The sequence below is a fragment of the Artemia sp. Qi Xiang Cuo genome, chromosome 5, assembly GCF_049724085.1.
Source record: "Artemia sp. Qi Xiang Cuo chromosome 5, ASM4972408v1, whole genome shotgun sequence".
In the NCBI taxonomy this organism is placed as follows: domain Eukaryota; kingdom Metazoa; phylum Arthropoda; class Branchiopoda; order Anostraca; family Artemiidae; genus Artemia; species Artemia sp. Qi Xiang Cuo.
In genome coordinates, this window is record NC_142798.1 from 27,447,262 (window position 1) to 27,462,878 (window position 15,617).

Consider the following 15,617-nt stretch of genomic DNA (forward strand, 5'->3'; position numbering starts at 1 on the left):
CGGGGTTGACACAACCCTTCCAGGGCCCGAGGGCCCTGGAAGGGCCCTCGGAATATATGGTTCTTATGGAAGGGATGCTCGTAAAAAAATTCAGAGAGGGCGTATTTGATTGGAAATTGAAAGTTCTAGTTCAGTTTTTGAGAGTCAAAAGAGATTGGAGGGCAACTATCCCCCCCCTCCCCGACGCCTCTTTTTCCCCAAATGTATTCGATAAAAATTTTGAGATAGCCATTAAGTTAAAAATTGTTCAAAAGTCAGATAGCAAAAACTCAGTTGCCGACACAACCCCCCAGGGCCCGGGGGCAGGCGTTGTAAGTTATGCCCTGAGGCATATATGGTTCTTATGAAAGGGATACTCGTATAAACTTCAGAGAGGGCTCATTTGATGGGAAGTCGAAAGTTTGAGCTCACTTTTTAATCGTCAAAAGAGATCCGAGGGCAACTAGCCCCCCCCCCCACGCCTTCTTTTTCCAAACCCAGCTGATGAAAATTTTTAGATAGACATTTTGTTAAAAATATAAGAAAAACTCCGGTGTCAATACAACCGCCCAGGGCCCAGGGGAAGGCTTTCTAAGTTATGCCCTAAAGGCATGTATGGTTTTTATGAAAAGGATGCTCGTATAAACTTCATAGAGGGCTCATTTGGCTGAAAAGTGAAAGTTCTAGTTTACTTTTTAAGAGTAAAGACATTTAAGGGCAACTAGCCCCCCCCCCCCGCGCCCTTTTTTTACCAAACCCATCCGCTAGACAGAGATAGCCAGTTTTTTTAACATTGTTCAATAATTAGATAACAATACTTCGTTGTCAACACAGCACCCCAGGGCCCAGGGGGTAGGCGTTGTAAGTGTTGTCCTGAGGGCGTATATGGTTCTTATGAAAGGGATGCTCGCATAACCTTCATAGAGGGCTCATTTGATTGGAAATTGAAAGTCCTAGTTCACTTTTTAGGAGTCAAAAGATAACCGAGGGCAAATAGCCCCCCCCTCCCCCCCTCACACTCTTTTTTCCCCAAGCCCATCTGATAAAATTTTAAAATAGCTATTTCATTAAAAATGGTTCAAGGATCAGATAAGAAAAAACCCTGTGTCGGCGCACCCCCCCCCCCCGGGCCCAATTTTATTTTCTACGAAATTTAATTGTTCTTTTTTTTCAAGCACACTTGCTGTTCAGAAACTGCTGAAATATATTTTGTTTTACGCGTGAGTTAGAACCCAGCTCGTGAGGATTTTTGAGTTTTAGCTATCTTTTGGTGGGTTCGCTTGAACATTTTGAAAACAAACTTGATTGTCTTTATGTTAAACATATTAATACATGTTTTTACACTTGGTATCCAAAATAACAGGCATAAGCAGGAAAGCAGTACTAAACACCCGGTGTTTGTAAATATATATATATATATATATATATATATATATATATATATATATATATATATATATATATATATATATATCAAGTTTTTAAGTACTTTATCATAGATCTCACTCAGGGACGTCAATTTACAGAAATATAGGGAAGAAGGGGGGAATTTATTCTTAAAAATATAGGATAGCAATATTTTCTGTGAAAATACCAGAAAAGAAAGTATTTCCAAAGTCTAGGGAAGGGGGGCCAACAAATGTAGGGGGGTATTAACTCTCTCTAATTGACACACTTGATTTCACTTATATTTATACAAATCAGTCGAAAAAAAAAATCGTAATCTAAAGCAATGAATTTGCAAGCTCTTGTTTCAAATTTCTAAATTTGGTTTTTATTTCAGACCAGATTTGTCCAACAAAACTTGATTGAATTGGTCGAAAATGGTGTTGGTTCAGCTTAACACTGAAGCCTTACTTTTAAGCTTGTTACTCAAAATATTTTGGCCATACCAGGTGATCGATGCTAACCCTTTCGATTTTTTTAGGTTTTTAAGTTCATTCAATCGTCCGAATTTGAAATACTCGATGATGTTGAAAAAAGGAAAGAAAGTGGAAGAAGAAATCATTGATACGATTAAAACGCGATTTACGAGACAATCTGGAATTATCTACTGCTTTTCTAGAAGTGACTGTGATCAGCTGGCCCAGAACTTGAAACGAGCTGGAATCAAAGCTGAAAGCTATCATGCCGGATTGCCAGATTCTGATCGATTAAATGTTCAAGAAAAATGGATTAATGACCGGTTTCAGGTAAGACATTTAAATAAAATGTTCAGATGTCAATTTGATCAAGTTTGTAAAGAAAAAGTGGGGAACATTCACAAAGGAGGTTAACTACTAGTTTTGATTTTAATGTATTAATCATAGAATATAATAGAATATGATTTATTGGCTAAAATAGCACAAAAGCTAGCATAAGCACGTCAAAATTACCAATCCAATCATCCGATTGGAACAATTTTATTTCTCTGTTTAAGTATGGGAGGATATTTTTATTTTTTTTTAAAATGGATTTATGGCGAACTAAAAAAAAGGGACAAACCCACATTCAATTGAAATTTTTTTTTTTTTTTTTTTTTTTTTTTTTTTTTTTTTATTATTATTATTATTATTAAAAAATGTCGATGAAAGTGTGCAAGACAACAAACTCTACCTCAAATCCCCCTTTGATGTTTGGTGAAGGTTCAAATGAGGTGCTCACTGACCAATTGAACCTCCATGTGCACTTCAAAATCGTTATTAATATTTCTATAGGTGGACTCAGCAAAATGAGTCGAAGGTCAGGCCACCAGAACCTATTGCCCCCCCCCCTGAGAAAAAGTGGGACCAGTTTGGGAATAGATGCTAATTCCCCCCCCCTTTTACCATGTATCATGCAATTTGTTGGCATAACCCTCCCCAACTCTGCACTCCAGCTTAAGATCAAGGTTATAAAATGTTTCCTGCCTGTATGCAATCCCGGCTGGGGGAATCAGCTCATCTAATTCAAGTCAGATGATTCCAAAATTCTAAATTTTTGCGATGGCTTCTGCAGCCATTCGTATTTTACACCTTCTAAGTCGAAGAAGATGTTTGGTCAGCGTGGGGTTAAATTTCGGAAGTACTTGCTTTTTTTCTTTACACCCCACCTTTTTGTGCCAGTTTTTCCGGCCATCTCAAGGGTCCATCTCCTTGTAGCAGCTTTCCAGCAACTCTGAGAGAAGTTTCCGGCCCATAACAAGTCAATGATGTGATCTATTTTTATAACAGATTATTGCTTTATTTAGGTGGAGCAGTACAATTTCCAACCCATTTCATGTCTTGTCTTTATCACAAAATGAATTTGCCTTAATGGTTTTATCAGTGGTACACTATTATCTTTGGGCATTTGCAGCTCGCTTCAGCAGTAGTGACTTGCAACCGTCCGCATGGTGCTTTATTTTTCTAGTCCTTATCTACTGTCTCTGAGTTCATTGATCATCTTCAGCCTGACAGCACTTTTATTGCTTCTTTCTCTAGAAAATTTTGTGTAGGTAGCTGCCCTATACTTTTTCCCATGAAAACCGTAGCAGTTCCATAATACGTTGATGTGATCATTAGGTAGGTAAGCCTTTGTAACCACTTTAGAAGGGTCACATGTGCCTGAATGTAGTCGAGTTGACCAGACCACTACATCATACGACATTGTTGGTTGAATCGCTGTCTTTTATAAATGTTATTTGGTGCTCGCTTTTCGAGTCCCAACTTTTCTCCGCCATTAGCTGGCACTGGATTAGGGAAGCCTAGCTTTTCGTACTTTCTCTATACTGTAGGCTATCCAGCTCAACTGATGATCAATTATGATCACTAGATACGCGGAGCTCCTCTAAGTAAGAAGAGCTTTCAATTTCCTGATGTTTGTGAATGCTACCGTTTCACTCTTTTCAGGAGCAAAGCGTAGTTTCTGCTTTTTTGCTCATATCTGGATTGCAGTTTGCCATGTGACGTCGTAATTCAGGTGGGTTTGAAACATCTATCTTGTAGAAGATTTACTAGATCATCCGCATAAGCCTGAGTGTACCCAGAAGGTTGTTTTGATAGACTCAAAATTATTCTTAGTAAGGTTCCCCATTGACTCCTCTTTTCCTCCTTCACTCCTCTTTGAATTCACTCCTCCTTTGGAACAGCCAATTGATTTATTTTAACGCCTTTTAGTTCCATGACTACTTGCCAGTTTCTGAGCATATGGGAATTCCATTTGTGTATAGATTATAAAATTTCCCTTCTTCCATGGATATTCCTATAGATTGAAAAAGGTTGTTATCAAATGCTTCTATGTCTAGAAATATACCTAAAGGATATACCTTGATTCGCACTGCCACGGCCCAATAGTAGTGCTATGATATCACTATTTCCTTTAAAATGAGCCTTTATGCAACTCTCTATAATGTTCCGGTGTCGTGCTAACAGTGAAGAAGGAAAAACTGAAAGAAAGATGACATATCAGTGCTACCCATGAACAAAGTTGATTTTGCTTGTTGTATTTATTTAATCATCTCTAAATTTTTCTTTGAAAACGTCACTACATATTTTTCGTAGTAGGGGGGGGGGGGGAGCTAAAAAAAACTTTACAAGACACAGCAAAAATTTGTTTATATGCATTTTTCTTACTTTTTTATGTGATGGATTTTTTTTGGGGGGGGGGGGCTCATGCCTGGTAATCCCCTCCTCTGTCTTGATGAGTTGCTTGTTTTTTTTTCATTCCATTAAAATGTGAAGTTATGTATGATTTCTTGGAATACAGTTTGATGCCCTTGTTTGCTAGTAAAGTCGTCAGTCAACCCCTCTCCTTACCCCACCCTTTCCTCCAGTGTGGTACTATTTACGATTTTAGGAATAATTGCCGTGGAAATGTTCTTCATCCATACCAGGGCATTTTGTATCGAAGGAGTTGACGTAGAAACTTGGAAAATGGTTCAGTCGATTGGAAATTGGAACGGCTAGTGCCCTTTTTAATGGTCGAAAGTGATTGGAAGGCAACTAACACCCCTTCCACGCCCACCATTTCCCCAAACACATCCAATCAAAATTTTGAGATAGCCATTTTGTTCAGCGTAGTTGATTTCCAGATAGAAATTATGTTTTTGAGGAGGACACTCCCCCACAATCCTCAGGACAAGGGTTTTAAGTTATGCCCTGGGGCATATAAGAACGATGTTGGCACAATGTATTATTTATTATTATTTTTTTTTTTTGCTTTAGACCAGGGCATCTTGTATCGAAGAAGTTGTCGTAGAAACTTCGAAAAGGGCTCATTCAATTGGAAATTGGAGTGGCGTGTGCCCTTTTTGATACTCAAAAGTGGAAGGTAACTAATACCCCTTCCACACCCACCAATTCCCAAAACACATCCAATCAAAATTTTGAGATAGCCATTTTGTTCAGTATAGTTGATTTCCAAATCGAAAATATGTTTTTGAGGAGGACACTCCCCCACAGCCCTATATATATATATATATATATATATATATATATATATATATATATATATATATATATATATATATATATATTGTAAGTTATGCCCTGGGGGCATATAAGGTTTTTATAGAAAGATTTGTTGTAGAAACTTCAAAAAGGGCTCATTCGATTTGAAATTGAAAGGGCTAATGCTCTTTTTAATAGTAAAAAGTGATTGGAGGGAAACTAACCCCCCTCTCATGCCCACCATTTCCCCAAGCACATCCAGTCAAAATTTTGAGATAGCCATTTTGTTCAGCGTAGTTGATTTCCAGATAGAAATTATTTGTTTGAGGAGGACACTCGCCCACAATCCTCAGGACAAGGGTTTTAAGCTATGCCACGGGGGCATATAAGAACGATGTTGGCACAATGTATTATTTATTATGTTTTTTTTTCCTTTAGACCAGGGCACTTTGTATCGAAGAAGTAGTCGTAGAAACTTCGAAAAGGGCTCATTCAATTGGAAATTGGAGTGGCTTGTGCCCTTTTTAATACTCAAAAGTGGAAGCCAACTAACACCCCTTTCCACGCCCACCGTTTCCCAAATCACATCCAATCAAAATTTTGAGATAGCCATTTTGTTCAGTGTAGTTGATTTCCAAATAGAAGTTATGTTTTTGAGGAGGACACTCCCCCACAGCCCTATATATATATATATATATATATATATATATATATATATATATATATATATATATATTGTAAGTTATGCCCTGGGGGCACATAAGGTTTTTATAGAAAGTTTTGTCATAGAAATTTAAAAAATGGCTCGTCCGATTGGAAATTCAAAGGGCTAGTGCCCTTTTTAATAGTCAAAAGTGATTGGAGGGTAACAAACCCCCTCTCATGCCCACCATTTCCCCAAGCACATCCAGTCAAAATTTTGAGATAGACATTTTGGTCAATGTAGTTGAAAGTTCTGGAAATTAGGTCTTTTAGGATGACTACCCTCCACAGCCCTCAGGGCAAGGGTTGTAAGCTATGTTTTGCCCTCAACCCTTGCCCTCAGGGCAAGGGTTGTTAGTTTCTATAGAAAGCGTTGTCGTTGAAACTTCAAAAAGGGCTCATTCGATTGGAAATTGAAATGGCTAGTGCCCTTTTTAATAGTCGAAAGTGATTGGAAGGCAACTAATACCCCTTCCACGCTCATCATTTCCCCAAACACATCCAATCAAAATTTTGAGATAGCTATTTTGTTCATTGTAGTTGAAAGTTCTGGAAATTAGGTCTTTGAAGATAACAACCCATCCCCCTCAGAGCCCTCATGGCGAGGGTTGTAACTTATACCCTGGGGGCATATAAGGTTTTTTATAGAAAGTGTTGTCGAAGAAACTTCAAAAAGGGCATATTCGATTGGAAATTGTAATGACTAGTGCCCTTTTTAATAGTCGAAAGTAATTGGAGGGCAACTGATCTTCCTGTCACGTCCATCATTACCCCAAACACATACAATCAAAATTTTGAGAGCAATTTTTTTCAATGTAGTTGAAAGTTCTGGAAATTAGGTCTTTGTGGATGACAACAATACAACGAATACCCCTTCCCCCCTCACGTCCATCATTTCCCCAAACACTTCCGATCAACATTTTGATATAGCCATTTTGTTGAAGTAGTTGAAGGGTCCGAAAATTATGTCTTTGAGTATGGCAACCCCCCACAACCCTCAGTGCTAAGATTCGAAGTTTTGTCCTGGGGGCATAAAAGGTTTTTTATAAGAAGCGTTGTCGTAAAAACTTTAATAAGGGCTATTTTTTGGAAATTGAGAGGCCTATTGTCCTTTTTAATGGTCGAAAGTAATCAGAGGGAGAATCCCCCCTCCCCACGTCCATCATTTTCCCAAACATTTTCGATCAACAATTGGATATATTCATGCTCTTCAACGTAGTTGAAAGGTCTGGAAATTTGAGGATAAAACCTTCGTTCCTCAATAGCCCTCAGGACAAGGGTCGTAAGTTATACCCTTGGGGCATATAAGGTTTTTATAGAATTTTTTTTCGTAGAAGCTTCAAAAAGGGCTCATTTGATTGGGAATTCAGAGGAATAGTGCATTTTTTATTATTCGAAAGTGATCAGAGGGCACATGCCCCCTCCCCCACGCCCATTGTTTCCCAAACCACTTCCAATTAAAATTTGAGATAGCCAGTTTGTCGAACGTATGAAAAGAGCCCATTCGTAAAATGAGCTGAAGAAATAAAAAATTAAACACTACTATTAGTGTCATAATTTTAAAAAGAGTTTATGTTGTTAGAAATTTCTGAAAAAGTTTCTCCAGCATGTAAAAAGCAGGCTAAACTATATTCTGAAAGGAAACCGAAAAGATTCAAACTATTATTTTCTTTTTCCCTGAAAAAGACTGTGTCAATATAAAACGAACAGAAATTAATTAAAAAAAAACTTTTTCTACAAAATGAGTTTTTCAACAAAAAGAAAAGAACTCCATTAAACCAAAAATGAACGAAAATAGAATCAAACAATCTACCAAGCATACAACTATCACAAATCAGTATCAATAAATAAATGAAACCCAAAACGAACAGAAATTAAAATAGATAACAAAGTCAAACTCAAAACGAATAGAAATTATTATCAGTGGGGTTCAAAACCTCTATGATTTATAAAAGCCAGAATATAATTTATACTTTACTGAAAAAATTCGATTAAATGTTTTCACTTTTATAACTTCAAGAAATCAAAAATTAATTAAGGTTTTAAGGAACAAATATCAGCATATGCATATTAAACGGACAATGCACATTTTTTCAGTAAATTCGTGTGAATTTTTTTCAGTAAAGTGCAAATTCTATTCTGCGTTTTACAAATCATAGGTTTTGACCCCTACTCATATTAATTTCAACTCGTTTTCAGCTTGGCTCTGTTATTTATTTTAATTTTTGTTCGTTTTGGGTTTCATTTATTTATTGATACTGATTCGTGGTAGTTGTATGCTTGGTAGATTGTTTGATTCTATTTTCGTTCATTTTTGGTTTGATGGAGTTCTTTACTTTTTGTTGAAAAACTTATTTTGTGGAAAATTTTGTTTTAATTAATCTCATACAAGAGCTGCTTATCTCCCGTATCCATTTTCATGTATTCTGTAATCATAGGCAGCGCAATCGCGCTGCCTTAGTAAAGAACGATGTTGGCACAATGTTTTTTTTTAGGGGAGGGGGGGCAAGGGCACTTCGCATCGAAGGAGTTGTCGTAGAAACTTCGAAAAGGATTCATTCGATTGGAAATTGCAGTGGCTAGTGCCCTCTTTAATAGTAGAAAGTGATCGGAAGGCAACTAACACCCCTTTCACGTCCACCATTTCCACAAACACATCCAATCAATTTTTTTAGATAGCCATTTTGTTCAGCGTAGTTGATTTCCAGATAGAAATTATGTTTTTGAGGAGGACACACCCCACAGCCCTCAGGGCAAGGGTTGTAATTTATGCCCTGGGGGCATATAAGGTTTTTATGGAAAGCGTTTTCGTAGAAACTTCAAAAAAAGCTCATTCTATTGGAAATTGAAAAGGCTATTTCCCTTTTTAAAAGTCGAAAGTGATTGGATGGCAACTAACCCCCCTCTCACGCCCACCTTTTCCCCAAACACATCCAATCAAAATTATTAGATAGCCATTTTATTCAACATAGTTGAAAGTTTTGGAGATTAGGTCTTTAAGGATGACACCCCCCCCCACAGCCCTCAGGGCAAGGGTTGTAAGTTATAGGCCCTGGGGGCATATAAGGTTATTATAGAAAACGTTGTCGTAGAAACTTCAAAAAGGGCTTGTTCCGTTGGAAAGTGAAATTGCTAGTGGCCTTTTTAATAGTCGAAAGTAATTGGAGGGCAACTAACCAACACATACAATCAAAAATTTTAGATAGCCATTTTTGTCAACGTAGTTGAAAGTTCTGGAAATTATTTCTTTGAGGATGACAACCCTCCACAGCGTTCAGGGAAGGGTTGTAAGTTATGCCCTGGGGGTATATGAGGTTTTTATAGAAAGTGTCGTCGTAAAACTTCAAAAAGAGCTCACTCGATTGAAAATTGAAAGAGATAGTCTTTTTAATAGTTAAAAGTAATTGAAGGGCAACTAACCCCCTCTCACGCTCTACTTTATTACAGGTTGTTTGTGCTACCATCGCTTTTGGAATGGGCATAGACAAACCTGACGTTAGATATGTCATACATTTTTCAATTCCTAAATCAGTTGAAGGCTATTATCAAGAATCTGGAAGAGCAGGACGTGATGGTGACCCAGCCTATTGTATACTATATTATTCGTTCAGAGATGTTAGCAGAATCAGGAGGATGATTGAAAGTGAGAAATTTTGATTGTGTTATTCAGGTTATTATTTTTGAAAGAACACATTTAACTCTAAATCTAAAAAAAAGGGCGATGAGTGAATATCATCCACTCAATTCTACCTCTTTCTGTAAAAAAAAAGAAAAAAGAGATTGCTCGACATTTTCTTTTGCGGAAAGCAATTCAAATCTAGTCTAAGATCCAGAGCTATGAAGTGAATAATACAATATATATTTGAAACCTGCTTCTATCCAACCTACTAAAACCTGCATAAACCTGCTGAAACTAAAGTGGAATCCCATTGAGTAGTGAGGATCTTTGTAGTTACTATGTCTTCTTTTCTATATTGATAACATCCCTCCTTCCTGCTTTGGTTAAAACACACACAATGTTTTAATTGACGCATAGGAACTATTACGGGTAATTCTTACTTTCCTTAAACGGGTCCATGCCATATCTTTGGTTTCAGTTTAGTGGGAGTCTTTTGTTCTACTTATTGTGAAAAAGGTCATTATTAAGCTTTTGTTGGTTGAGCAGTCCTGTTGAGCTCAGTAATATTTGGTCGAAATGAGACACTTATTAATGAGAAATATTTTAAACTCATTGCTAAAAATTCTCAATGCTACATAAAATCTTATTGCTAATAATATCTAAAAGATGTATCTGAAGCGAAAATAAAAGGTCAGACCATAATGAGTGCAAGCTGACAATTCCTGTTGATCTGAGCAATATTTTGTTGAAATAGGACATTAATTTATGAGAAATATATTTGGTAATAAATGAAGAACGCTCAAACAAATGAATGCCAAATACTAGCACGAAATCAGCATTTACTCTTTTGAATTACCTTGTATTTACTAGTACACAATATTATCAAAAAAATGTTTAGATTTGACATTTATCATCTTCCTTCAGAGCTCATCACAAGGATTCACTTTGTCTGAATTCCAAAAAAAAATGATGACGAAACTTGCTCAGAAAATTTAAATGAAACAGACTTGTCGCCGCCAAAAACATAGATCAAACGATACTGAAGTACGCTCTTTCCGATCCAAAAATTTCCCATAAAGATGCCAATAAAAAACGACGCGAACAGGTTATGAGACCAAACTGGCTATGACTTACGTACAAAAAAAAAAAAAAAAATTTTCAGCCTGCACATAAAAGAAAAAGAATACAAGTATGTAAAAAATAGATTGTTTAGTTCAATAAAGTGGCTCAGTTTTGGTATAGAACTTATGAAACTATCTTTGAATTATATGTTGTAGCATTAAAAAATATATTGTCTTAATCAATGCTCTTCTCGCTACGTTTTACGGATCGAGCGTGCTTTTGCGAACAGACCTAATTGATTAAGACCTGGGATATAACTGCTAAAAGCTCGTTTCAAAATATTCGTTTTTCTGGCAGTGCTACCCTCAGGTGGATCGGACGGCAGCTTGTGCCCGGCCGCCTGAAACTAAATATATCATTATGATAATAGTAAAAATTATCTAAGAAAGGTCTACAACCGGTGAGACTAATCCACGACCTCCTGCCTGGGTCTTTGTCACTGAGGTATGATGAAATTTTAAGAGAAAATCAAATCTAGTCAAACAGTTTAAGAGTCCCACCCAAATCATAAGGATAGCTGATTAGAGAGGAAACTCAAGTTGTCGGATATTCTCTTCCCTAACGATGTTTCCCCGGTTAAGATCCAATTTGAATTGAATTGAATTTATTTATAACCCGTTGAAATACAATGATGAACAGAGTATAAAAAATAAAAAAAGAAGAAGAAAAGAAAAAAAAAACAAAAGAAAAAGACGGATAATGACAAATAAAACGAAATTAAAACTCATAGAACAATCGCACAAGCATAGTAATAAACCAGAAAATGACAACACAAGCCAAAGTAACAAGCACATAGACAAGCACGAATAAAAAAAAGATAAAACTTGTGGAACAAGCACACAGGCATAATAATAAACCAAACAATCATACAGTATATATAACAAACACAAAAATAGTAAATGTGAACGACCTATTGTTATAAAATGGAACACCATGGGTGTCCATTTATTCCCCTATTGTAAGCTGCAATGAATCTCCCTATGGCAGCTTTGGGGTCAATTAGGCTGTATTTCCTGTTGACCCAAGAATTACTTTACCAGGGGGGGAGGATGAGAAGATATTTAGCATACCGGTAATAAATTCGTTGGAGTTGCTTTGATTACGTTGCCGAAAAGATACACCAAAAAGGTGCAAGGTATAAAAAATTTGGGAGTGCATACGAGTTATATAATTTAGCTAACAGCTGGCGACTAAAACGAATTTTATTTGAAACTATGCCACCGTAGGCACTGGACGTCCGGCGCTGGAAATGACGAATGAGAAGCTTTTTAGTTGCTTTAAGGGAGTTACCGATTGGGAGGCCAAGGTAATTCATTTCCAATTTAGGAGCAACCAATAATCCGTTAATATCAATATTAAATCCTTCTGGAACTGGGTCCCAGTTGAATAGTATCACTTCTGAATTTTCAGCGTTAAATTTAAGATTCATTTTTGAATACTCTTGATATGAAAGGGAAAAATTTTTCTCAAACGCCAGTAGCTTTTAGTTGGGGTTAAAGACATCCTCCCCATATGCAATATAAGACACGTCTATCCCTTCTAAAATACAGGAAGAGACGGCCTGAGGCTGTTTGTTAAGAATACAGATGTTAAACGGTATTTGGGAGGTAAGGGCGCCTTGCCTTACTTCGCGACGAACTGCTATGGTTATCTTTTTGATTATTCTATGAGACAGATACACCATGACAGTTAAATCATTATACGTATCATACAAAGCATGAATAACGCAGGTACTGACCTTACATTTATACAATTCAATGAGGATATCCGCGTGAATTATCGAATCAAAACCACGGCTAACATCATGGCTCCCTAGAACAATTGGCTCTCTTGATTTATCAGCATCAATCAAGACCGACGACAGTGCCGTCAGTGCATGAGCGCACCCTATTCCTTTCTGGAGCCCAAATTGGTGTGGGGGCATATAACATTTATCAACCAGCTCAGGCATTATCAACTTTTCAAAAAGTATACAGAAAGTTGTAGCTACCGTTATTGGCTGATATGGTGAACATTCATTTGAGCGTTTATTTTTTTTAGGGAGGGGAGAAAGACGGGCAGTTGAAAAGGGGCGAGGAACTATTTCTTTTGTAAACACCATTTGGAAAAGTAGGGCCAGGTGGGAAAAAAGAAAAGGGGTTCCATATATGAGGTGTTTGGCGCAAACATGATCTGTACCTCTTGAAAAAGGTTTCTTAATTTTACGAATTATATTATAAATATCCAAAACTGATAGAGTAAACATTAATTTGTCCCCTATTGAAAGTATCTTTTCGAGTGTAACTTTGGAGGGATTTTCTATTAGTGGGTCTGGTTCTGAAAACTCTCTGGAGAAATGTTGTTCCCATAGTTCGGGAGGGATATTAAATGACTGGTTTGGCTTTTGTTTCTGTGTTAAATTTTTCCACAAAAGTCTTGGGTTATTAAAAGTCTTTTCAGAAAAATTGGATCGAATAGTAGCTCTATGTTTATCTAGCTCTTTTGAAAAACGGCGTTTGGTGGATAAACGGATCTGGTTTACGATACCAGTTCTGGGACGGTCGCAATCTATCCAGATGCTTAGCCAGAATTTATGAAATATATGTAACCGGACTGTCCTCTGTGAGATACCGTCTTGTGTCCACGGTTATCTCACATTTTTTGGCAAACTGGTGAATTAGCTCATTCTATACGGTTGAGATGATTTCGAAAATTCTTAATGCCTATGATGGCTTCAATGACCATTCGTATTTGAGACCTATCAAGTCGTGAAAGATGTTTATAGTCAGCGTGGGGTTAAACTTTGGAATTATATCCTTGGTTTCTTTACATCCCATCTTTCTATGCCGATATAGTATATAGCATATTTGACACAAGAAAACCCACTAGGCCATTAGCAACAAAAGAAAAGAGAACAATATACTAATACGATTAAAAGATTCATGTCATAAACTTTTGAATAAAGCCATTGAAACAAGAATAAGTACCATTCGAAACCCTAAAACAAACAAACAAACTAATCATATAGCGCCCTCACGGTAGGTTATGCCCACGAGAAATAACCGCGCTAGATTCTTTATACTGATAAAATACCTATTTCCCAACAATTTTCCCACCCAAGGATCTTCCCCCTAATCCAATGCAAAAATCTCCTTTCTCAAATCCCAATATTGTTTAAAAGCTCAATTTTCTTATTACCATTTTCCGGCTACTTTGAAAGACGGGAATGAAAAGTCCCGGTCCATAATACAAATTCAAATTTTCAAATTCATTTAATTCAAAAACAAGACATAGCTCTTTTGGGCAAAGCCCAAATATGATGTCTCTTAGTCATAATTAGCAAAATAAAGTTGTCTGATAAAACTTCGTCAGCATAAATAGAATAAAGGATAAAAACACTTGAGATTGAGAATAAAATTGTCTGATAAAACTTCGTCAGGATAAAATAAACTAAACAATGAAAACACTAGAGATCATTGTAATATTTCACAAAGCTTGGCACAAAGCTTTTACTGTAGCGCATGGTGTTACAGTGGACTGGGGTTAGTTTCGGAAACTTCTCAGCCACTTCCCTGGGGGGACGAGATCTTATAGGGACAAAAGGTGGGGGAAGGAATGATCGGTAGATGGGATGGTGAAGGAGGGAGGAGCCAAATCTTTAGCATAATTTTTCTCTGCGGGAAGAAAGGGATTCAAGTTTAAATTCTTTGAGGTAAAAGGAGTAAGGTAGAGGGGAACCGCCATATCTGGTTTGCAGGGGCCTCTTCCTAACTTGTTCTATTTAATCAGTTACATTCTGGATAAGGGAAAAATGACAAACCAGAAAAGCATATTCAACTAAGAGGTGGGTGAAAGTACAGGTTATCAGTTTCAGGCTGTGCTTAGGAACTCGAAATTTTTCAGTACATTCGTCCGGAGTTAGTTCCCATGCAAATTGGCGCATGAAGAACGACCTCCACGTGCCTCCGGATACCTGGCTAGCCACCAGAGAACCAATTGCATCTAGGGACGCTTGGGTTGGCAGCCCTCCTCCTGAAACTTCTATTGCTACGAAAGGAACCAGAAATTCATCCTTGGATATATCATCTCAAACCCCGTCTCGACCTCGGACCGCCCACGGACAATTCCCACTGAATATTGCTGACCAAGGTGGCATCAACGTGGCCACCTGGAATGTTTTGACACCGAACCAACCCGGCTCAAAGCTTCTATTAGCCAGAGAATTAAAGAACTATAAAGTTACAATTGCTGGAATCACTGAAACACATCTATCTGGTGATGGTACATCTATCCAGGCTCCTGAGAGCAAGGCTCTATGGTAAACATGGAAAAATAACCATAATCACCTGTTATCCCCCCACAAATGAAGCCCAGGAAGAAGATAAGGATGACTTCTACAGACTTTTAAGTTCTGAGCTCTCGTCAGGACCTCCCCATGATTACCTCGTCCATCTAGGAGATATGAATGCTAGCATTTCAAATGAGTCTGGCCTGTGGGATTTCGCTGTTGGACCCGTAACAATAGATAGCCTAAACGACAACGGAGAGAGAATTTTGAACTGCTATCTCGCCCACAATCTTACCATTGCAAACACATGGTTTCAGAGACCCAATATAGCCAAGTACGCCTGGTATAGCAATGATGGATCAACGAAGAAGATGCTCGACTACATCTTCATACGCCGGCGATGGCTGTCTTCTGTGCAGAATTGTCGCACCTACCGAGGTGACGAACTTGGGAACACCGACCATCACCTTGTTGCAGCGAAAATCCGGCTTCGCCTGAAAGCTACAAAAGCCAGCCAGAAACCTCGGAAAATTGATACCTA

The 15,617-nt window shown here is 37.6% G+C and overlaps 1 protein-coding gene across 3 annotated transcripts in view; it reads left to right on the top strand.

Annotated features, from left to right (window-relative positions):
• Positions 1-15,617, top strand: part of LOC148951989 (recQ-like DNA helicase blm-1) — a 117,165-nt gene that overhangs the window by 63,032 nt on the left and 38,516 nt on the right. For all 3 annotated transcript variants that reach the window (XM_089089459.1, XM_089089458.1, XM_089089460.1), the window contains exons 9-10: positions 1,907-2,171; positions 9,516-9,711. In XM_089089459.1, coding sequence (XP_088945585.1) covers positions 1,907-2,171; positions 9,516-9,711 — 461 coding nt within the window. The remainder of the gene's footprint in view (positions 1-1,906; positions 2,172-9,515; positions 9,712-15,617) is intronic.